The sequence below is a fragment of the Apodemus sylvaticus genome, chromosome 4 (assembly GCF_947179515.1).
Source record: "Apodemus sylvaticus chromosome 4, mApoSyl1.1, whole genome shotgun sequence".
NCBI lineage: Eukaryota > Metazoa > Chordata > Mammalia > Rodentia > Muridae > Apodemus > Apodemus sylvaticus.
In genome coordinates, this window is record NC_067475.1 from 150,448,677 (window position 1) to 150,473,227 (window position 24,551).

Genomic DNA, 24,551 nt, shown 5'->3' on the forward strand with positions numbered 1-24,551 from the left:
AGCCTCAGGAATGCTGGGTGCCCTAATTATAGGAATATGCTGCTATGCTGGCACTGCGAACATTCTTTTTTAAAGGACACCAAGGTTTTATTGAGAAATAAAGTAACAGTTCTTAGCAGCAGGGAGTAGTCCCCAAAAAGTGCCAAGAGCCTCCTTTTGATAAAGATTTTTCCCATTTAAGAATTGTTTTCATGCTCTCAATCTGTTATTACTTCTAGCTGCTTCAAAGTAACTATTGTCTTTTTCTTTTCCCCTTTCTCCCATCCTCTTCCCCCTCCACTATCCACTTCCACCCTCCCCTTCCCCCTCCACTTTCCCTCCCTCTTGCCCCTCCACTTACCCACTTTCTCCCATCCCCCTTCCCCCTTCTGCTTCTCCTTTCTTACCTGACATTTCCCTTCGCTTCCCTTCCGTTCTCCCCTGCCAACAGGTTCTAAGGTCTTCCAGCTATGCCCTTTATTGCAACTTGAACATTCAACTTTCCAACTTTATTTTCAAATGTCCCAAAGCCCTCCTTTTATTTTTGTTTAAAAATGGTTTTATTTTTGGTGGATAATGGTCTCCATGATGACTTTCCTCTACTGCACTTTGAGATGCCACACACCTTGTGCTCAGACTTGTGACATTGTTTTCCTTCCTCTCTCCTTTCCCTCCCCCACTGCCTGCTGCTCAGTGGTTGACATTGTTACTGGCTTGATTGCTGTGGGCTCTCCTTTCTTGTGCCAGTGCAGAGAAGTCTTTCACAGCTAGCTTTAGGGCGCACTGGGATCTGAGTTTGAAGCTCTCTGGCTAGTAGGAGCCCAGCCTTTTCTTTATTTCCATTTTATCAACTTCTTGGCTTTGTGAATTTAAATTTGTGGCAGATTTATTTTATTATTAAATTTAAATTTATATTTAAATTATTATAGATATTTTTCCATTATATCTTCAAAACAAATTTTTCTCCCCTTCTCCTGGATTTGTCAGGGATTCTTAAGTAAGTGCTGTCTGCTTCTTGAGATCTATTCCCGCTCACTGGTGTCCTGTTTACTTCTTCCTTTCTTTTTCATTTACGGTCATTTCTGTTTCAGTGTTCCTTACTCTCTTCTCTTGAGTGCTGAGTTTGTTGTTATTCTTCTCCAGTGTGTCTAATTATAAACATCGTTTTTACAGCATATTTTCATGTTTGACTTAGATAATTTATGATGTCACCCTAGCATGTTTACACTGCACCTTCTTGAACTTAGAAACATTTTAGGAAAATTGTTCAATGCCCCTGTGCACTAACTCCTCCACCACTTGTATTGTTTCTGAATATATTGGTTTTGATTGGGTTTTCTAGTTTAGTGTAGTGTTTGTTTGCTTCTTTCAAATGCCTGGTAATTTTCGAATATATGCCAGATATTTTGTGCATTGTGGAACACAGAATTCATTTGTCTGCACAGCCTGGAAATGCGTCTCAGCTTTATTCTGTTTCATTTCGTTTTTCTTTTCTTTTTTTTTTTTTTTAAGATTTATTTATATAAGTACACTGTTGCTGTCTTCAAACACACCAGAAGTGGGCGTCAGATCTCATTCCAGATGGTTGTGAGCCACCATGTGGTTGCTGGGATTTGTACTCAGTACCTTCAGAAGAGCAGTCAGTGCTGTAAACCGCTGAGCCATCTCTCCAGCCTGTCATTTCGTTTTTCTAGACAGGGTCTCTCTGTGACTCCCTGGCTGTCCTGGAACTCAGTCAGTAGACCAGGCTGCCTACCCCTGCCTGCCTCCTGAGGACTGCGGCTAAAGCTGTGCACCACTAGTCCCTGCCCAGCTTCCTTGTGAACCAACTGTTGCTTGTCAGTAGTTGGATCGGGAGCTCTGTTTTAAAGTTTTATTAGGTAGGAGCGCACTTTTCAGCCTAGGGACACATTTGCTACACTGTTGAGGCAATGCCCTCCCTACCCTGTGGACTTGCAGTTACCGTCTAGTGTAGTTCCTGAGGGTCTGTGCATTCCTAACCTAGTGTGAGCCCCTAGAGTTGTTTACGCTGTTTCTCCCTAGGACCCATGCTCTGATCCTCAATCAGCTCTCACTGCACCTTGACTCTGGAGACAGTGGCCGCCTTTTTCTGTGGTTCCTTCCTCTTTTGTCCTCCTTTTATTCCTAATTTGTTTGCCCTGAGAGTTACAGTTGCTTTATTTAACCTCCCTTACCTCTGTCCTGAACTCAGGGAGGTTTCTGAGTCCTGGTTGGGTTCTGTTAGACATTTTGTTGCTGTGTCAAAGTACTTAACAGAAATAACTCAAAGGAATTGTTTATTTAGCTTAAAGCTTTTAGTTCATGGTTCCTGAGCCCTGGGGCCTTGGTCCTGAAACAGGTGCTGTGCCTTTGTCAGTGGATAGAGGGGGTGGCAGAGGTGGCTACCTTAGAAAGGGGAGTATCAACAGGGGCTTTCTTCTTTAGCATTTGTATTCTATCTGGGGCTGAGGCGGTGCTCTTATTTAACCTTTGAGCTGTTTCTCTGGCCACAAGCTCTGCTCTCCTAATCTCCTGCTCATCTCTCAGTTCTGTCCAACTGACAGCCAAGTTTAGCACCAGTTCCATCTTGCTCACCTCAATTTTTCTTCTATCAGAGATGTTACTTTTCCAATATCTAATCATCAGGAGGTTGTTTTTTCGATAATATTTTGTTGTATTTTTAATTGCTTAATTATTTTTATAAAGACAATTCATAACCTTTTGCTTTATTTAGGGGCTCAAACCTAAAGTTTTAAGGTTTAGTAAATAAGTGTATATGTGTTAGGGGGGGCTGCTTCTGCTGTTTTACTGTCTGTGACAGGACCAAATACACTAACAAATTACTTACTGAAACTGAGCTACAAAAGCCCAAAACATTTCTAGAAAAGTCTAGAAATTTTCTGATAAATGAAAGTTGATTAAGTGGAATATATTAATATACATAAAATATCTCCAATGTATCCTGTTAATTATGTTGATTATGAGTAACAGTTACTTTTTAAAGCTAACACAAAAATCCAAAAGGGGTAAGGTGAGATAGTTCAGCAATAAGAATATTCGGTGTGCACTCATGAGGACCTGGCTTGTATCCTCTGTGCATGCATGGATGCACATATGCAAATGTATACATGCCTCCCACCCTGTGCTCCCATATATACCATACACTTAAACCTAACTGCTCACAAATACAGGTCAATATATAGTAACTGTGACTGTGCTTGCCAAAATGTGAAATATAGCTGAAGTGATGAGGATAGTTTCCCAAAGGTCAAAGCAAAAAGCAGTTTCTTAATTACAGGCACTGGATAGTGGGGGCAAGAAAAGACAACTAGAATAAGATGTGGTGAAGTGGGAAATGGGATAATTAGCACCCTGCTTTAAAGTATAAACGTCACATGTAAAGAAAGGTATCTATTACCCTCCTGTTGTGATTGTTGTCTTGATGTTTACTGCCTCTGTCAGTCCTAGTCCTGGGAGCCTCTGTACAATCTGATCTAGGTCTAGAATATTTTCAGCCTCTGAGACTTACTGCTGGACAATCGCACCCTTTCTTGTTCTTTCTGTACTCTGGCTAGCTGGATCAACTCAGCCGTTCTGTCTCAAACTCCCCTCCTAACTGACTGACTCACTCTGCTTCTCTCTCTCAGCCTCTCCTGCTTGGCCTCAAACTAACTCTGGCAATCTGTTCTAATCTTCTGTTCCTCTCTGGCTTGTCCTGGCTTCACCTGTGTCTACCTTGTTTCTCTTCAGCCTGTCTCTACAGAAAAACTCTTTGGTAAAACTGCTGTCTTTTCCTATCTGTCGGTTAATCTGTCCATTTGTCTGTATTGCTTTCTTAGGTAGTTTTCCCTTTCCTCCCTTTTCTCAAGAGAGTTGGAAATATCCTAGTCTGTCAAATCTTTCTCTGATTGGTCACTTTGTCTGCCACTCAAATTTCAAACATAGGTACTTCCTTCTACAAACTAACTTTACTGTCAGTGTTTGAGATTAAATGTGTGTACTAAGGGCAAATTTGTATTCCACCAGAGGGATTAAAGGTGTGTGTTAAGGATGAGACACCACAGCTAGAAATAGGTTTTTCCAATAAACAACATAGTTTTGGGGTTCACAGTGTGATCACATATCTTGCAATATGTGTTATATTGTCAATACTAATAGAGGAAAATAAAAACCAAAACCAAAAAGAAAATATTGATAATACATGATATTGCCATGAATGAAGGTTGAACTATTTATAAGGGACAGTGACTCAAACACCGATGCTTTTCTAATGTAAGCCTAGAGATTTTTTTCCAACATATTTTTATTGATCATTTGGGAATTTCACATCATTCACCCCAACCACAGTCACTTCCCAGTTCTTTCAGGTCCACCCCCCTTCAAACCCTGCCCCATGTACACACAAAAGAAGAGAAAACCAAACCCAACTAGAGATTTTTAAGCTAGAATAGAGGGCTAGGGAGTGAATGCTTCATACATACCATATGCTCTTTGTTGTACCCGTCAACTCTGTCTCATCATTAAGATGCAGTCAGGTGATATGTAAGTAAACGAACGTGGCTGTCTCAGTAGAACTGCACAAAAATGGCTGAAGGACTGCAGTTTGATCACCCTCAAGCTTGAGGACCCTCTGCTTCTCTGTTTTTGAGCACTTTGTTCTGTTATTCATTTGTTCTATGATATAAATTAGCATTGGATGACTTCCTTCTGATAATAAAAAATTTTTAAAAGCACATATTAATATTGAAGTTTGAGCTAGGTGCAAGTAGCATAAACCTTTAATCCCAGCACTCAGGAGGCAGAGGAAGGCTAATCTCTGTGAGTTTGAGGCCAGCCTGGTTTCAGGACAGCCAGGGCTACCCCCACGCCCCCCAAAAATGAAGTTTGAAATATGCTAGGAATTACTGATAGTTGGAATCCAAACCCAGTCCATAGCACATAGCAGTGTTTCATGCTTTTCTCAGCATGGGACATACTTCTCTGTGGCACCGTAAGCTTATAATGCTGCTGTTGTTACTGTGTTAGTTAGATGTGTTTAGGTTGACCAGTGTGGACCCCAATATTCAATTCCCTGCAATTTCCAGTCTAGGAATAAACTGCTGTAGAGGCTTAGTGTGTTAGGCTACACCTTACAGCCTGTGCTTTGATGGGTAGCTTTGTGCAGTTCTGTTCTTTAGAGTTTTCAAAGGGACAGAGTCAGCACCGATAACGAGTTTATGTGGCTTGGTTGATTTCTTTCGTCTACCTGTTTTAATAACTGTTTGCTTGCACTTTTCAGTCTCGGCGAAATCTATGTGAAGAGGCTTTGTTAAAAATTAAAGGTGTTATTAGCTTTACTTTTCAAATGGCTGTTCAAAGATGCGTGGTGCGAATCCGATCAGATTTGAAAGCAGAGGTTAGTACTTTCAACAACTGAATATGCATGACATTATAAATTAGCAAATCACCATTCAGATTTGTTCCTTTTGTCCCGGCCCAGGCTCTGGCGTCAGCAATAGCGTCAACCAAGGTGATGAAAGCTCAACAAGTGGTGAAAAGCGAGAATGGGGAAGAGGTGAGACTCGCATCTGACTGTGGGCCTGCCCAACAGATTAGAAAAGTATACCATTCGCAGAGCAATAGTTATGAAATATAAAAGTGTGTTTATGTGTATGTATGTGTGTGTATATATATATATATATATATAAATTAATTAAATAGCTGATTACTGTCTCAGTAGTATAGAGACATTTTTTTCTGAAGTTCAGAGTACTCTTGTAAGGCAAACTTTGAGTTCAGTGGAGATGTGATGCATGTTATATGTAAAGGATTCCATGTCCTTACATTCTTTTAGTACTTGCCAATCCAAGGAAATAAAAGTACACCTTTTTGAACAGTTAAGTATGATGAGTACCGGCTTCTGTGAGGAGGAGGAGGAGGAGGAGGAGGAGGAGGAGGAGGAGGAATGCATCTGTGAGCTGTGAGCTTCTTTGGCTTCCCACAGATGCGTTCACAGTGCCCCTGCACCTGCTGAACCCATTTCTACCGTGGTGGGTTACTCCTGTCCTGGAACCCAGGCAGACTGACTGCATGAGAGAAGAGAGCATTAGACTTGAGCCCTTGAGAATCTTGGGAATGAGAATGGGGCTTAGAATGAGGCAGTGACTTGGGGCGTGTATGTGTCGTGTTCGGTTGGTTTGTAATGGCTCTTCCGGCTTCTTTGTGTCAGATGCTGGTCCCTTTTCAGGATGCCCCTGTGGAAGTGGAAGAGAACACAGAGCTGCCTGACTACTTGCCTGAGGACGAGAGTCCCACAAAGGAACAGGACAAGGCAGTGTCCCGGGTTGGATCACACCCTGAAGGTGGAGCCAGCTGGTTGAGCACAGCTGCAAACTTTTTATCCAGATCATTTTACTGGTGACTTCAACTTCAGTTTGGGGCTCAAGGACTGTGCAAACCAACAGGGGGCCAGCTTTCCATTGTTATGGTGAACTGTCAAGTGCAATTTGCAATAAACTATCATGGAAAGTTTCTAGATTACATGACTATGTATGCTGCATTTTACATCTTATTGGACTTTTTCCGCACAAGACAGAGGCTACAGGTCAAGTTTGTTTATGAAGGTATTTTGGTATTGTTTTTCTTTGCTTAATTGCCTCACATTTTGTTTTGAAAAACATGGGTCCACTATTAAAACCAAATGTATGTGTAGCTTTATATTGTGTTTTACAGAAGCATGTGATTAGGAAAACTCATTTTCTCCTCAAGCCTCAGGAGAGTTCTAAAAAGTTTTGCATAGCTCAAGTTGTGCATGAATTAACGAATATATTTTTTTTCAGCTTTTCTTTATAAGCGATATATGACATGTGCTTTGGTATCCATCTCTGAAAGTTGAAGACATACCTGCTTAGCCCCCTCTGTGCCTTTTTAATTTTGCCAACCATGTTTTATAGAAAAGACATTAGTAATGACATTTTGCAAATGGAATTGTGTTCATTTGAACATAGACATACCTAAAAAGAAAAAAAAAACCTCTACAAAAAGCTGTACAGTCTTACTTGCTGTAATTTTAATAAGATTACTGTAGGCCAGTTAAAACACAGGGACATTAGCAGCTGTAAAGTGCTTCTGGAAGGCTTTGAATGTGGCCGCACCTGGCTCTGCAGACTCCTGCTCACTTAGGGTAGAGTGGCGTTTAAGAAACAAGTCCACTGTGATGTTTGAGCAGCAGATGGTCTCTTGGCCTTAACTCTGTGGTGACACTGTATTCTGCTAGAGAAAAGTAATAGTTTAAACAACTGACAAACTTGAAAACAAAAACGAAATTGGATGCCTAGAATGCCGCAGTGCCACCGTGGTCGGTCTGACATCAGACATCAGCTGCCTGGCACACACCCATCCCAGAGATGCTGCTGCTTATTGCCTTTCTGTGGTTATTAAAGTACTGCAGTCAATTTGACTAAAACAGGATCCACACTATTGCTTAGAGCGAAAGAAAGCCAGCACTGGTCACTTACTCTTATTTTTCATATCTATCCAGAAAACTGACTTCAGTGAAGGTAAGATATATAGAGACATACACTTGTGTTTTTCTTTAAGACTAAATTATATGTATGCAATGCTTTCTTAAGATTCTAAAATATTTGACAACTAATATTTTCTTTTTAGAAGTCAGCTAAATCTATTTAAAGGCAACATTATTAAAACTAACAGGAAGAAACTGAAATACATCTTCACCAGGTAGAGTTGCTGTTTTGCTACTTGGAGAAAGTGAAGGGAAATTAGCCCCTGAAGGGCTTCCGTACATCTTTGTTGTTTCTCTCTTAGAGATCACTGAAGCCACCCAGTGTTGCCAGATCTATGGCCCATGAGACCATGAAGTTCCTTAACGTTCTGGCTTTCTGGAGGGAGAGTAGTGAAGGCATTTAGAGCATTTTCCCCACGTCTGGTCTCTGATTCAAGTGCTGTGTCCAAGCAGAAAGCAGATGTTTTCAGGGCACATTGCTAAGCTGTATAACTGCTTGCTGCCTGAGCCAGATGTGTTGAGAACCAAACAACAAATCACCTCTGTATCCACTAAAGCAAAGTTTACTTTCTGTTTCAACAGGTTTTTAGATTATTTTGCATTGTCACACATTTATTTAAAACTACAGCCCTTTTGGTAGTGGTGGTCCAGGTCAGTTGGCATTTCGGACTGACGTTTGTGTGTATCTAGGTGTCCTAGGACTCTCAGAGAACTCAAGGCAACTATAATGGCAGTTTCTGAAATATATTGTAAAATAATAAAAGATAACAATGAAAATCAAGTGGATATTGTATTTTTAAATTTTTATTTGTCAACTCGCCTGTCTCAATCAATCCATCCATTCATCTATGTCTATCCATCATCTATTTATGTCCCTGTGTGCACATGCCTGGGGGAGTCAGGAGAGTATTAGGTCCCTGGAGCTGGAGTTACAGACAGTTGTGAACTGTCTGTGGTTGCTGGGAGTTGGGCTTAGTGCTCTGCAAGAACAATACATGTTCTTAACCATCCTTTTTTTTTCTTTTTCTTTTTTTTGGTGATGCTGGGCATCCAGCCAGTGATTCAAGATTCTATTTAAGCCCATTTGTATCTCTCTATATATTTAGAGACAGGGTCTTACTGTCTAGTCCCAGCTGGCCTGAACCTTGTATGTGGCCTACCTTAACCTTGAACTCTAGATTCTCCTGCTGGCATCCTCCTTGGCAGGATTATAGGCACATACCATTGTGTCTGACTCTTTGGCAGTTAGCATGCATGTGTGGCACATAATCTTAGCTCTAGAGTTGCAAGAATTGGGGGAGTGCCTCACTTGTTACTGTGTAACTATGTGTGGACCCCTGAGCTGGACAAATCAGACCTGGAATCAGTTTACTTGCACTTTGTCATGCTTTTGGATTTGGTTTCCTGGAGCTTCTTGTAGAAGCTTGTATTCCAACTTTAGATCTACCCATATTCTGATTTTAAAGAATTGCTACAGGGGAATAAAAATTGCTTCTTATAACTTGCTACCTGTGTAAGACTGGACAGTAATCCCTGAACTCTATAGCAAACTGAAGGTAAATTTCACAGGATCATTTATAGGGTTCAGTGAGATCATGATGTTTTACAAGAAATACTTACTGGTATCCAGTGGAATTGTCACTACTGGCCATGTGGCACGATTGTCTTCACATTGATTCACGCCTTCTCTCCCGCCCTCTGTGCGTGTGCACATAGGCCAAGGCACACACGTAGAGACAGCTTCTGGAAGTCAGCTCTCTCCTTTTGTCATGTAAAAGTCCCAGTATTGAACTGAGGTTGTCAGGCGTAGCTTGGCCAGTCTGTCCCTGATGAGCCATCTCATCAGCCTCCTGAATCTCGAGATAACACACTATTAGCCCATGACTCATCTACTCAACACTCATCTGTTTCTACTCAAGAGGTTTGGGGTTGTTTCCGAGGCTTAGCTCTAGTTTTTATCTAAAATTACCCCTTGACTCCATTTATCTGTTGTCAGAATTTTTTTTTCTTTTCAGATGCTGAAATTCATATTTATATAGAAAGTAGAGAAGTGATGAAACTTAAGGAAATGTTAACATTCAAGACTAGTATGTAAGAGCTTTTGTACTGTTCATATACAGTTTCTGTAATTCTCAAAGTAGCATAACACTGATACATTATAACCACTGATAGAAGAGTCACAGTACACAGAGAATGTAAGTTTGATAGAAAAGTTACTCCACCAGACACCGAGTACAGTGAAAGGATGACAGAAGAGTCGTACAGTCACTTGTGATTACTTTCTAAGTTTATCTACTGTCCAAATGTTGCCCCTCATCCTCCCTGTCCCCCCCCCCCCAAAGTCTTCCTCGTACTACATCTCCCCTTTGCCTTTGAGAGGATGCCCTGCCTCTCTGCATCCCCCTTCCCTGAGGCATCAAGTCTACACAATTAGTTGCATCTTCTTCCATTGAGGCCAGACAAGGCAGTCCTCTGCTACATATATGCTGGGGGCTTTGAACCAGCCCATGTATGCTCTTGGTTGGTGGTAGAGTCCTGGGTAGCTCCCTAGGGTTCAGGTTGGTTAATACTGTTGGTCTTCCTGTGGGGTTGCTATCCCCTTCAGTTCTTCCAATCCTTCCCCTAACTCTTCCATAGGGGTCCCCAACCTCAGCCCAGTGCTTGGCTGTTGAGTATCTGCATCTGTCTCAGCTGCTGGTAGAGCCTCTCAGAGGCCAGCCATGCTAGGCTCCTGCCTGCAAGCACAACACAGCATCAGTAATAGTGTCAGAATTTGATGCCTGCCCATGGAATGGTTTCCAAGTTGGGACAGTCACTGGCCAGCCATTCATTCCTTCAATCTGCTCCATTTTGTCCTGCATTTCTTTTACACAGGAGCAATTTTGGGTTGAGAGTTTTGTAGGTAGGTTGGTGTCCCCATCCCTCCACCAGGGGTCCTGTCTGACTACTGGAGGTGGTCTCTTCAGGTTTCATATCCCTACTGTTGGGCATTTTGGCTAAGCTCCCCCACATTGAGTCCTGGGAGCCTCCCCATCCTAGGTGTTTGGAACTTTCTAGAGGTTCCCCCCACCCCCCACCCCTGGCAGCTGCATATTTCCATTCGTTCCCCTGACCCTCTGAGCTTCTGTCTTCCATACTTGATCCTGTGTGGCCTATTACTTGTTTTTATGTGTGTATATGCTTGGGTAAGAAGCATACACTCACTACACTTCTAACATGTTCCAAGTATCTGTTTCTGCAGAATAAAGTCATTGTATTCTCCATTGCAACCTTACTCACTGGTTCTCACCGTTGATACTTTGAATGTCTTATCAACAAACATAAACTTAACCAACCTTTTCATAACACTCCCCACCATGAATGACTGTGTCATCTCCCATATCTTATCTTTTGACTCAGATTGTTACTCTATACTTTCTACGTTGATTTTTTTATCTGAATTCTGCAAATGAGAAATAATGTTTTTGTCTAAGTCTTACTTGTATGCTTCATATTTTTGTTCCATTCAATTTATTTGAAAGTCATATCTTTTATTTGTATCTATAGGTGTGTAAGCTTTCATGAGTTTAAGTGCACTACATGCATGAGTCTACAGAGGACACAAGGGCATTGCTTCCCCTGGAACTGGAGTTGGAGGTGATTATGAATAAGATGGTTGCAAGGACACAAAGATTGTCCTCTGCAAGAGTAGTAACAATGTAACCACTGAGCCACATCTCTAGGCCCATCTCTAGTTTCATTCTTTATGGATGACTAGTACTGTGTGTGTGTGTGTGTGTGTGTGTGTGTGACACTATACTGCCTTTATTCATTCGCTTATAGGCACTCAGATTGGTTTTATATATTGGCACTTGTTAAGAGCATAAAAACAAAGTAATGTACTGGCATGATGGCTAGTATTAATTATCAACTTGATAAAAATCTAGAATTCCCCTGGGAGACAGGCTTCTGAGCATGCCCATTGTGGTTATTCTGATTGTAGTAATTGAAGTGAAGGCCCATGTCTTCCCTTCATTCCCTGAATGAAAACCTAAACTGTAAGTAAAGAAAAGTAGCTATTACTTAGTAGGAGAACCCTATTCTTAAGGTTGAAGTCCACCATGTGGACTCTCTGAGCTTGGCACAAAATGGAGGACTCCCTTTCTTAGTGGGTCTTCTCTTTCTCTGTCTAGCCTTACATGTAGAATGTCTCTGAGCACAGATGTGTGACCTTATCTGAAGAATGTGCAGAGATCTCCACAAGTGCCGCATGACACAGCACACAAGTCCTGTTCTAGCTTCCCAATTTTATGATAATTAGGTGCTGTGTTATAACCAATCAACCCTGCCTGCCTTATAGTTCAGTACTATATTATGACCAACCAGTCCTTTCCATCCATACCCCTAAGAACCCTTATATTTTTACCCCACCCCTGAAACAATAAAAGAAAACTGTCTTGCTGAAGCCGACTCCTGGAAATCCTTCTGTCATACACATGGTTATCTGAACCCTGCTTTTCCATTCTGCTCCCTCCATTCCCATGGGCTGGTGGCCAACGACCCCCAAGGTAGGGGAGACCCACAGGTAACTGAGCAATAACAAATATTTCTCAGTTCTGGTTCCTGATCGATAATGTGATGTGACCAGCCGCTCCAAGCTCCTCTGCCCTGATTCATCATGATGGACTCTACCCTTGAACTATGATCCAGAATAAACCCCTTCTCCCTCAAGTTACTTTTGTCAGATTTATTCCTATAGCAACAGCAGACATCTCTTGAGTACTGACTAGGCTCAATGGCAAATTGTGTGTGTGTGTGTGTATGTATGTATGTATATATGTATATAGTATAGCTAGATCACATGATAGTAATATTGTCAGGTTTTGAGGACCATCAATACTGATTTTAAAATGGGTTACACTAATTTGTATTTAAAAGAATGTCTTCTTTTCCCACTATGTGCTTACCAGCATTTGATGTTCATTTTTTCAATGATAGGGATCTTGACAGGGATAGAGTGGGATCTCAAAATGGTTTTTGTTTTCATTGCTCTAATGAGTAAATGTGTGGAACAGTTCTTCCTTACTGGGTATTTGTCTTTCTCTGTACTGGTTAATGAGGGACAACTCTCTGTAACTGGCTCCAGGGAGATCTGATATTGTCTTCTGGCCTCTGGGGCACCAACACACAACACACATACACCACAATTTAAAATAAGAGTGTTAGAACAATTCCATGAAAAATCTGCAGACTCCAAGATTGCCACCCGCTTTCTGTAATCTTCTCATTTGATTCTTGTTTGATATTTTTTTTAAAAAAGAAATACTTTTAAATATATGTTTGAAATCATAATTACATCATTTCCTCCTTTCCCTTCCTCCCTCTACCCCATGCTCTCATTTGAAATTCATAGCCTAATAATAATTCTTTAATTATGTATTTATTTTTTATTATTTATTTATTATTTATTTATTTAATAAATCATTCTTTAATTATTGGTAAGTGTGTTCCTAAATAAACATAACCTGCTCAGACTAAATGTATAATGTCACTTAGGATTTGGGTTAGCATATTTTCAGGGATGACCATTTGGAGAATGTTCTCCTGTTCTCAGTGTTCCTTAGTTGCCTGTAATTCTTTGTGTATGGGTTTGAGGCCTCCTGAGTTTCCCCTTCCATGTTTGTGTGACTGTTGTCATTCTTCAGATCATGTTTAGGCAGCCATGTTGCTGCCCCATCTTCACATTAGAATGATCTGCAGGCTTCTAACAAATAGTACAGTCTGTGTCCCACCCCGGGGCAGTCGAACAACTCCCCTGGGGGCGGTGATGGTGGTGGACCAGTGCATGGGATACTTTACAATACTGTTGAAGTGATGTTGGTATGTGGTGATGCTGAGCTCTGGGATTGACACCTTAAGGTTTCCCTCTGCCCAGTAGATCTCTTGTTTCGACCCGCTATTTCATAAGCTACACAAATCTTAACTTAGAAGAAGCTTGTGTATGGGACCATTGATTTTAGTAGCTGACTCTGTGTTCCCCATTCCAGCTTTGTGTGGTTTTGTATGTGGTTTTGCCCTTGTGCTTATGTCTGGTGTATCATCCGTGCAATGTTCCTTTATGCCATCCAGCACAATGATTGTTGTCTGTTTTGTGGCAAAGAGTGATTTGGTGTTTCTTGACGTAGGGAATCTTCTTTATTTTAGCCTTCTTAGTGATACTTATTTTAAAATAAATGATACTGTGCAGAATATTTGATCACACTGTCAAGTCTGAGGTTGTGTTATTTACTGAAAAAAACTTTTTAGTCCTGGTGTGGCTCAGTCTTAACACACAACTTGAAGAGCTTTCTGCATGAATATTGTAAACAAGATTAAATAAAGTCAAGTATAGGTTAAAGGGTGGAACAAGCAGCCGGTTGACAGGACGTGAACACAGGGTTATTAAGAGCAAGAGGGGGTGAGGACAGACACAGGATGCAGAAGGGAGTGGAATCAAGTGAGGTTGGTTGAGACCTCATGAGAGAGAGGGATGTCTGAGGAAGAGGGTCAGCTGGGCGCCTTCTCTGCCTTTCTGAGCTTGCTTTCTGAGTGGCTTTCACTCCAACATCTAGCCCCTGAGTCTTCATTGGTAAATCGAATGATTGAGTTTTTGTTAAAAAAATTTTTTTTTTGATGGCTAGCTTCTTGAGTTCTTTATGTATTTTGGATATTAGCCCTCTGTCTGATGTGGGGTTAGTGAAGATTTTTTTCCCCCAACATGTAGGTTGCTGATTTGTCTTATTGACTGTGCCCTTTGCCTTACAGAAGCTTTCTAGTTTCTTGAGGTCCCTTTTATCACTTCTTGATCTTAGAGCATTGAAGTTCTATTTAGGAAATTTCCCCCTGTGCCACTGAGTTCAAGGCTCTTTCCTACTTTCTCTTCTATTATATTCAGTGTATCTGATTTTATGTTGAGGTCCTCGATCCACTTGGACTTCAGCTTTGTGTAAGATGTCTACGTACAGACAGCCATTTAGACCAGCACCATTTATTGAAGATCTTTCTTTTTTCCATTGTATATTTTTGGTTTCTTGGTCAAAGATCAAGTGTGTATATATGGTTTTATTTCTGGGTTGTCAATTCTGTTCCATTAATCAGCGTGTCTGTCTCTCTACCAATACCATGCAGTTTTTATCACTATTGCTCTATATTAAAGCTTGAGGTCACTGATGGTGATTCCCCGAGCCATTCTTTTATTGTTAATAATTGTTTTCAATATCCTGGCTTTTTGTTTTTCCATATGAAATTGAGAATTGCTCTTTCCATGTCTTTGAAGAATTGTGTTGGGATTTTGATGGAGATTGCATTGAATCTGTAGATTGCCTTTGGTAGGGTGGCCATTTTTACTATATTAATTCTGCCAATCCACGAGCATGGAAGATCTCTTCATTTTCTGAGATCTTCTTTGATTTCTTTCTTGAAAGTGTTGAAGTTATTTTCATACAGGTCTTTCACTTGTTTGGTTAGAATTACCCCAAGATATTTTATATTATCTGTAGATATTGTGAAGGGAATTGTTTCCCTGATTTCTTTCTTAGCCTATTTATAATTTGTATAAAGGAAGGCTATTGATTTATTTGAGTTAATTTTATATCTGGCCACTTTGCTGAAGTTGTTTATCAGCTGGAGAAGTTCTCTGGTGGAATGTTTGGAGTCACTTATATATACTATCCTATCATCTGCAAATAGTGATACCTTTATTTCTTCTTTGCCAATTTGTATCCCCTCAATCTCTTTTTGTTGTCTCATGTTCTAGCTAGCATGTTGAGTACTATATTGAATAGATATGGGGAGAGAGGGCATCCTTGTCTTGTCCCTGATTTTAGTGGGATTGCTTCAAGTATATCATGGGGTATAGAACTAAACCGAGAATTCACAACAGAGGAATCTCGAATGGCTGAGAAACACCTAAAGAAATGTTCAAAGTCCTTAGTGGTCAGAGAAAGGCAAATCAAAATGACCCAGAGATTCCACCTTATACCAACCAGAATGGCTAAGATCAAAACCTCAGGTGATGACACTTGTTGGCAAGGATGTGGAAAAAGAGGAACATTCCTCCATTGTTGGTGGGATTGTAAACTGGTACAACCACTTCCAAATCAAACCACTTAATTTGGAAATCAATCTGGAGGTTCATCAGAAAATTGGAAATAGATCTACCTAAAGACCCAGCAATACCACTGTCAGGAATATACCCAAAGATGCCCCACCATGCCACAGGGGCACGTGGTCCACTATGTTCATAGCAGCTTTGTTTGCCAGAAGCTGGAAACAGCCCAGGTGTCCCACAGCAGAAGAATAGAAACAAAAAATGTGGTTCATTAACACAATAAAATACTATTCAGCTATTAAGGACGAAGATATCCTGAGTTTTGCAGGCAAATGAGTGGAAGTAGAAAATATCCTGAGTGAGGTAACTCAGACCCAAAAGGACATGCGTGGTTGTACTTCACTAATATTCACTAAGTGAATATTAGTGAAAAAAATAAAACATGTACATAATACCCAAGATACAGTCCACAGAAATCAAAAAGGTCAGCAAGCTGAAGGGCCCAAGTGAGGACACCTCAGTCCCACTTGGGAGGGAGAAGAAAACAATCACAAGTGGGAAGGGAGGGAGGGAACTAGGAGGGAAAGTAGACAGGGTGGGGGTGGGGGTAAGAGGGGAACCAGATCTGGTATTGGGTGAGAGAAAAGAACTGAAGCCTTTAGGGCCAGCAGAAAGAATGGAAACAGGAAACCTCAGGATGTAGAGGGTTGGGGAGACCCTCCAGAATGCACCAGAGACCTGGGAGGTGAGAGACTCTCAGGACTCAAAGGGAGGGGCCTTAGATGAAATGCCTAATAGTAGGGAGAGAGAACTTATAGAGCCCACTTCCAGCAGGAAGACAGGGCACAAAGTGAGGGAAGGGGTTGCCGTGACATGGTCAAAACTCTGACCCATAATTGTTCCTGTCTGAAATAACTGCAGGGATGGAAATGGAGAGGAGCCTGAGGAAAAGAAGGTCCAGCCACAGGCCCAAAGTGTGATCCAACTCCAGGGGAGGCCCCAAGGCCTGACATTATTACTGAGGCTATGGAGCACACACAGAGAGAGACCTATCATGACTGCCCTCCTGAAGATCCAACAAGCAGCTGAAAGATTCAGATGCAGATATTTGCACCCAACCAATGGACAGAAGCTGCTGACCCCTGAGGTTGAATTAGGAGACGGCTGGAAGAAGATGAGGAGGAGGGCAACCCTGTAGGAAGACCACAGTCTCAATTAACCTAGATCCCCAAGATCTCTCAGACACTGGACCACCAACCAGGCAGCATGCACCAGATGGTATGAGGCCCTCAACACATACACAGCAGAGGACTTCCAGGTCTGGGTTCAATCAGAAGATGCACCTAACCCTCAAAAGACTGGAGGCCCCAGGGAGTTTAGAGGTTTGGTGGGGTGGGGGTGGGGACATCCTCATGGAGATAGGGGCAGGGAGGAGATATGGGATGTGGAATAATCAGAGGAAAACCAGGAGGGGAATAAAATCTGGAGTGTAAAATAAATAAATAAATAAATAAATAAATAAATAAATAAAACATTTGGCACTCCAGCACTTGGCATGCCCACATGGATAGAGAAATCATGCCAACTTCAGACAAACTGAGATGCCATCAGATTTGGTAAAACACCTGAGAATTCCTCAAGGAGAGAGTTAAGTAATTTTAAAAGGAAAAATCTTTCCTTTGTTAAGGATGTAAAATATAATATAGGACATGGAGACCTTGATCAAATTTACTCTGTGAAAATAACTGTAAATAAGCCTGAAGTACTTTATAGAAATCTTTTATGATACAGAAACTTTAAAAGTAGAGACATGTTTATTCTCAGTTACATTTTACTCTTTCAAGTTAAAAAGGGAAGTCAACTTTTTCTTTTCTTTTTGTTTCTTTTTTTTTTTTTTTTGGTGCAGAAGCTAGGGTGAGAGACAGGGTATGCACAGTGTAACTCCTGAGTTTATAGAATTTCTACTTAAGTCTATTTTTAATAAGCTTATTGAACATGATATTCTAAGTCTCATGTAGGTATATTGCTCAAAAATGAAATCCAGCTCAATAACGAAGTCACCAGGCATATTGTGGATTATTGTAAGAAGATATTACACGGAGTCTGTTTAATTTCCTAAATGATGATTCAAGAGCTTAGCAAGATAGCTCAGTGGGTAGTAACACTTATAACCAAGCCTGATGGTTCAAATTCCAGCCCGGGGACCCATATCTTAGAAGGAAAGAAACAACTCTCCCTCAAGTTATCCTCTGACCTCCACATGTACACTCCACGTGTACACACGTGGCACCTCCACGTGTACACTGTGGCATATGTGTGTCCTCATCTCCCCCCATATTCACAAAATAAATGTAAGAACCCAATGTTTAAAAATACCCAAGAAGCTAGCCCTCCCTGTCAGTTTTCTGCAGTTCTACTGTAACGTCCGTCACATGGATACATGAAGGGGTTAGGGTAGGAAGAAGTTTGGGTCGATCTGGACTCAGAGTCATTATTGTGCCTGGACACGCTGCAGCTGGAGTAACTGTGGGACAAGAGACGCTCAGTGTCTGTCAGTGCTCAGGGTAGTCCCCACATGCTGAAGGTTAGTGAGCAGGCAGCACTGTCAACACAACGAACACCAAGTAAGAACAAAATAACTTTACCGTCTAATAAAATACATAAAGTTCATTTAGTGGCACAGCCGTATCCACTGGAAATGGCGGCAGTCATGAGGCAGCACAGCTGACAGCTCCAGGGAAGCTGAGCCGAATGCTGCGATCGCTGCTATTCTGTCTCTCACTTCCGGGTTCTGGTCTCTGCATGTTGCATTCCTGCCGACTCTGCGTTATGAATTATGTGAGGAAATTATGTCAGCCTTTGTAGGATAGTTCTCAACTTACTATCCCTTCTGTTTTTAGGGCGGTTACTTTATCTGGCCCTATGTGGAGGTCTTCCTTATGCTCTGGGGATAGTGACAAGCACAGACGAGGTGATTAGCTGCAGGAATCTTCTTGGGGTATCCACCCCTAAGCAAAGTCAAGCAGTATAATTAGAACAGGGTAAACTTAGAGAAAATTGACAAACTCTAACTGACTAGTAGAATTGGTAACAGATTCAAGATCCTCTTCACACTGAGCTCCCTGAAAAAATATTTTTTTAATAATAAAAAAAGTAAAACTGAGATAGTTAACCTGATTTCAATGGAGAAATAACCTAAGAGAAAGACAGTCTTCCTAGGGAAGTAATTTGAACACCGTTGTTGTCCTAGTTTTGTGAACGAAGTATGGAAGACAGTCTTATTCTTCATTATGTTACTTCAGTCACCAAGTTTATATTTCCTAAGAGGCAACTTTTTTTCATAGATTACTTGACTCTCTCCCACTTGGGATTTAATACATTTAGCAAGTAATTCTATAATAAGTATTTTATGTATTTTAATGTTCCCATGAAGTTCACACCAAAGCTAGTGCTTCATTTAGTTATTAAGAAAATAGTAGTTGTTGGGAAGGTGGCTTGGCTGCTGAGCTTGCTTCTCTTGCAGAGGCTCAGAGTTGAGTTTCCAAAATCCATGTGGGACAGTTACAACCTCCCTTAACTCCAGCTCCTGTGCCCTGTTCCCGGCGCTCCAGGGCTGCCTTCTGTCCTTTGTGGCCAACTGCACTCACAAACACATACTCCTCATACAGGCACATTTGCATACTCATAGTCTAAAAATATAAATAAATTTTTTGAGACAGTCTCACTGTGCAGCCCTGGTTGGTCTGGAACTCTCTATGTAGAGCAGGCTGGCTTTGCACTCACAGAGCCCCACATGCTTCTACCTCCCCAGTGCTGGGATTAAAGGCATAAGATACCTCGCCTGGCTTCTTTCTTCTTTAACAAGCAAATCCTATTAATTTGGCTTTTTAGAATCAGGATACCTAGCCTGTATTTACCAATTTCTCATATGTAAAATACAAGTAATAGCCATCTCTCTGGCTTGTATATCACTTACTTAGACACCATTTACAATTTTTATTTATAATAAAGGTATTTTGACTTTAATTTTTTTTTTTTTTTTGCTTTTAGAAAGAGTTTTATGTAGCTCAACCTTATACTTACTACACATTAAATACTTTATGTGGCTGAGAGATGACCTTGAACTGCTGATTCTGCTTTATCTTCTGAGTTCTGGGGTTACAGTCATGCACTATCATGCCTAGTTTATATGACGCTGGGGACTGAAGCAGAAGCTTAATGGTTCTTTGGAAAGTCAGCTGTGTCAGATGAAGTTTTGCTGCGGCACACAGGTGAAAGGACGTCTTGTTAAAGGAGACACATGAAAGATTGTTTTCCTGAAGCAGACACAGGTAAAAGGATGTTTTGCTATAGGAGACATGTAAAAGGATACATGATGAAGGAGAATAGCTAGGACCCCACAGACAGTGGGAGACTGGTTTGGTTTGCTCCACCTTGCTATTCTTTGCTAATGGCACGCATGTATTGGTTCACTTTACATAGAGTTGTTGAGCTCAACTTGTGGTGTCACTGCTATTGGAACTGCTTGTGAGGTTCCTGTGGCAGCTTGCTGCTTCTGTGGCTTTTCCTCAGGCTGGTTGGTGAGTCTGCTGGGTCTCCAGTGTTGAACTACAGCTGCTAGTTCATGTGGTGTCTGCCTGCTGAAAGTATTGAACTATAGCTGCCAATTAATGTGTGGTGTCTGCCTGCCAAGAGGACTGAACTGAAACTGCTGATTCATATTTGGTGTTTGCTACAGACAGAACTGCTGAGAAAGAAGGTTGAGCTTGTCCCCCAAAAACTATTGCTAAATAGATCCACTTCCTCCATGCTACTTTTCTCTTCTCCTACCTCTGGTGGGTGGTGGGCAAGAGGAGAGATTGAACATTTATTAAAATAGACTGTGAAAAATTTATGCCTACAGGGTTTCACTCATGCTAGATAAGAACTCTATCAACCAAGGTAAATTATCAGCCCTACTTAAAATCTATTTTTAATAATTTAGCCATTATTACCTTCCATGAACATAATTTCATTGCAACTTTACTATGAAGAACAAACGTGATTCAGAACAATGCTTGTTATCATTTGGAAGTGCTGGCTATTTATTATTTATATAAGTGATAGCATGTTTATTGAGTTGCCTTTGTCAAAGTAAAGTTAACCAAAGGCAACCTTTCTGGTTTTTTTATTTGTTTGTTTGTTTTTGTCTATGTTGCTGGTTACACTGAGGACCACAACACTTCAGAGATGAGAGATGGGATCAGGTGCTTGTGACCTGTTAGAAGCTTCGGCATAGATTTGTGTAGAGCCAAACATCTCCAATGTAGACATACAAAGTTAAACAATTAGTATTGACTAATGATGCTGATATTTCTTTTAAAATATTCTTTTGCTTATACATTTACCCAGCATTTTCTCTTGTAATCTAAGCATTGTAGTAATAGAAACTGGTGCCAGAAGTAGGATCTGCGTATTTGAAGATATTTATTTGGTTATTGCCATTTTTGTGACAGTAGCAGAGTCCTATTTAAGGTTTTATATTTTAACTCTATATGTTGGATGAGAGAAAGGCGGTTGAGGATATAAGTAAAGTCACCTCTGCCTGCCCAGTTATTTCCTAGAGTAGTCACTAAGTAAAAAAGAGGCATTGATCTGCTACTCCTCTGACTGGTTATAATTTCCTTATGCTATGCACTGTGAGCTTCTTGTTGAAGAGTGTGACTCCAGCACTTCCAAATGATAACAAGCATTGTTCTGAATCACGTTTGTTCTTCATAGTAAAGTTGCAATGAAATTATGTTCATGGAAGGTAATAATGGCTAAATTATTAAAAATAGATTTTAAGTAGGGCTGATAATTTACCTTGGTTGATAGAGTTCTTATCTAGCATGAGTGAAACCCTGTGTTAAAGATAAGTAGTTTTTGGTACAAGATGGCCTCAAAGGCAAGCCAACTACTTCATCTGGTACTCAACCAAAGAATGGCTGTCTGTCTGGACAGTGAAAGAAAAACTGGCTGGGTTGGACATATTGCAGCTCTGCCACTAACATAGTCTGCAAACTCCATAGACTGTATTTTAAAGGTGACTTATATTTCCAAGTATAAGTTAGATTCCATGAAAACTTTCCTTAACTATCTAAGTATGAAGGGCAACTCCATAAGAAGTGCTCGAGACTTTTCATTTTCCTTTGTTATAGATAGCTGCAGCATTTTTTTTTATTTTCCAAGGTTAGAGATGATTTTTTTTTAAAAATTAACCTTTCCATTAAGGAAACTAAAAATGACATGAGTAAAAACTGGTATTTTGCACAAATATTTTTACAATTTACAAAAGGCTAGAAATGGTTAAAAAGTCAGTAAGACAAGCCACAGTTGCATCTTAAAATGAGTGCCACACTCCATAACCTTCCTCTTCTTGCTCCTACCAGGTGGCCAGCGACAGAGGCACTCTGTTGGAAGGGATCAACAAGTACTTCTGTATATGACCTCAAAAGATTGTGTAGACTATAAAGCACTTAATTCTGCCATGGCATTGTGAAAGTAGCCACGAACACTCTGAACAAGACAGTGGCTGTGTGTGTGTGTGTGTGTGTGTAGAGCAGAACTACAGGACCTAGAAGAAGCATAGACTATCTCATGGGACTGAGCAGAGTATGTATATAGACACTAAAGCTGTTAGTATCTAGGGGCTTCCATGTGAGGCATGGTTAAGTGGAACCTGGATCCACACAGCTTGAAAGGACTGTGTTATGTCATTCAACGTTTCCGCTGTCCTCATAGACCCTTGAGAACAGGAACTGTACAATGTACAATCAGGTCAATATGGAGTTGAGGACATTTCTTGATGTTCATGGCCAAAGGAATCCAGGCTGCTCCTCCATGAAATACTCCCCAGTGACCAAAGGAGATGGGCTGAAGTAACCCCACACACACCATGGCCATTACTACCACCACCTCCACCATCTTCACGTTCTCTTCCTCCTCCACCACCACCTTTACAACCTCCAATTCCACCACCACATGACTTTTAGATTTAAACAGAAAAATTGGAGCAGGGAACAAGAGATGTGCAGAGTCCTGGTCATGGTATGATTATGTCTCTCAGTTTTGGTTCTGTAAGTGGTCTAAGAAGTCATTGTTTGGGGTTAGGGTGTGGATATGGGTAGACAGGTAACCTGGCTCTTAAGAGGTGATTTCTGCTTGAGGCTGCGGTCTCACCTTTATGGACACTGCTACTATCTGGTGATTTGTTCTATGACAGGCTGCTGTTTCTAGTGCCCAAGGCAGCCTCAGGCTTAGAACAATTTGTGTGACTTTTGAGTACTCAGTGAAGTGTCAGTGCTCATTCAGAAAATCAGCGTCAAGGTGCATGTTTTAGCCTGTGTTGTCCACATCATCTAGTTCGTTCTCCTGTTCCAAATTGATGGACTGAATGCCAGGGTCTCAATATTATTAGTGGGGGATTCTAGACCAGGAACTCAGCTATTCTGTGTAGCAGTTGCCAACACTTTTTGCACTGTTGTAAGGTCTCCACCAGAGAAGACCACTCAGACACGGGTTCAAGCCAATACGAAGTATCCGATAGGGAGCTGGCGACTATGCTGGGTGTTCCCAGGGTGAGCTTTTAAGCTCAAGAGCATCTCCCGGTTTAACATGCATCAGTTATCAAGAACAGTTAGCCAGAAGTAGAACTACAGAAGCCAAAAAGCAAGCAAGGTCAGTGTATTTAGGGACTTTCTCAGAACTATGAACTGCGATGGATTAGGTCTTTGTTCTCATTTTTGGCAGGTGTTGCTGCCTATGTGCTTGGTTTTCGAAACCTGACTGGCACTTCCATTATGGTGTCTTTTGTGTTAAAGTGTGGGGGCCTATTACAATACTCAATCTTTTTTTAAACAATTATTATTATATGAAAGTACACTGTAGACACACCAGAAAGAGGGTGTCAGATCTCATTATGGATGATTGTGAGCTACCATGTGGTTGCTGAGATTTGAACTCAGGACCTATGGAAGAGCAGTCAGTACTCTTAACTGCCGAGCCATCTCTCCAGCCTCCAGTACTTAATCTTTTGTCTGCATTAATCAACAGATGGATTCCAGTTCCTTTTGCATTCTGAATGTGGCTGTGCATTGCCTTGGTTGAAGTATGAAGAAACAGAAGCCAGAGATCCTATGGTGATCCATTGTGGAGAAGTTACACTCTTAGTCTCAAAGCTGTAGGCTTTTCTGGAAGAAATAATGCCTGATTTAGTCTCTGGTGCAGCTGTGCTTTAATGACCACTTTCAACAGTTCTAATTTCCTGCTTCTTAGGTCATATATTCAGGGCTTTTCATATCCATTTCTGGTGGCGGTCCTAGAGGAAATTCCTATAACGTGATCATTGAACATCCACGTCTGACAGAGCCTTGGGCAAGGGGGTCACTTGGTCCAGCCCCCACCTCTAGCTGAGTGAGCAGCTTTTCTTAGCTGTTAGAGAGAAGTGGTCAGCAGAATATGGAGTGAAGTGTTCTTGTCTGTTCTGAAGCCAGCTCTGACCTGACAGTCACAAGGATGTAAATTTAGACAGAGAGATGGGCAATGAATGACTATTAAGGAGCTAAAGATAGCCTAATGTAATTTGGGTTTGGGGCTGTAAATTCTAACACCAAATCCAGGGTGTTCGAAACAGACAATCAGCTGTGCAGAGTCTTTAACACAGGTGAGGCTTTTTCCCCCTTGGGATCTACAGGTCACAGTCCTTCATTTTGGGCAAGGAACACATTCTGTGCAGAGGAGACACATTTTTGTCCAGATGCAGTTGAGTAGGCAGGAAGGAAGTCAATCCTATAGACTCTTCCAACCAGACTGAAGGAAGTCTCTCTCTCCCCCCTCTCTCTCTTTCTCTCTGTGTGTGTGCCTGTGTATGTCTATGTCTGTGTTTGTATGTCTGAGTGTGTGTCTGCATCTGTGTGTGTCTGTGTCTTTGTGTGTGTCTGAATGACTGTGTATGTGCCCGAGTGTATGCATGTGACTCTG

General features: G+C 41.2%; 1 protein-coding gene across 1 annotated transcript in view; it reads left to right on the plus strand.

Moving 5' to 3' along the window:
* Armc1 (armadillo repeat containing 1) overlaps positions 1–8,264 on the plus strand; it is a 28,321-nt gene extending 20,057 nt beyond the window's left edge. Inside the window, exons 5-7 of the mRNA XM_052180765.1 lie at positions 5,258–5,374; positions 5,459–5,533; positions 6,188–8,264. Of these exons, the coding sequence (XP_052036725.1) occupies positions 5,258–5,374; positions 5,459–5,533; positions 6,188–6,379 (384 nt within the window). The 3' untranslated portion in view covers positions 6,380–8,264. The remainder of the gene's footprint in view (positions 1–5,257; positions 5,375–5,458; positions 5,534–6,187) is intronic.
* The last annotated feature ends 16,287 nt before the right edge of the window (positions 8,265–24,551 follow it).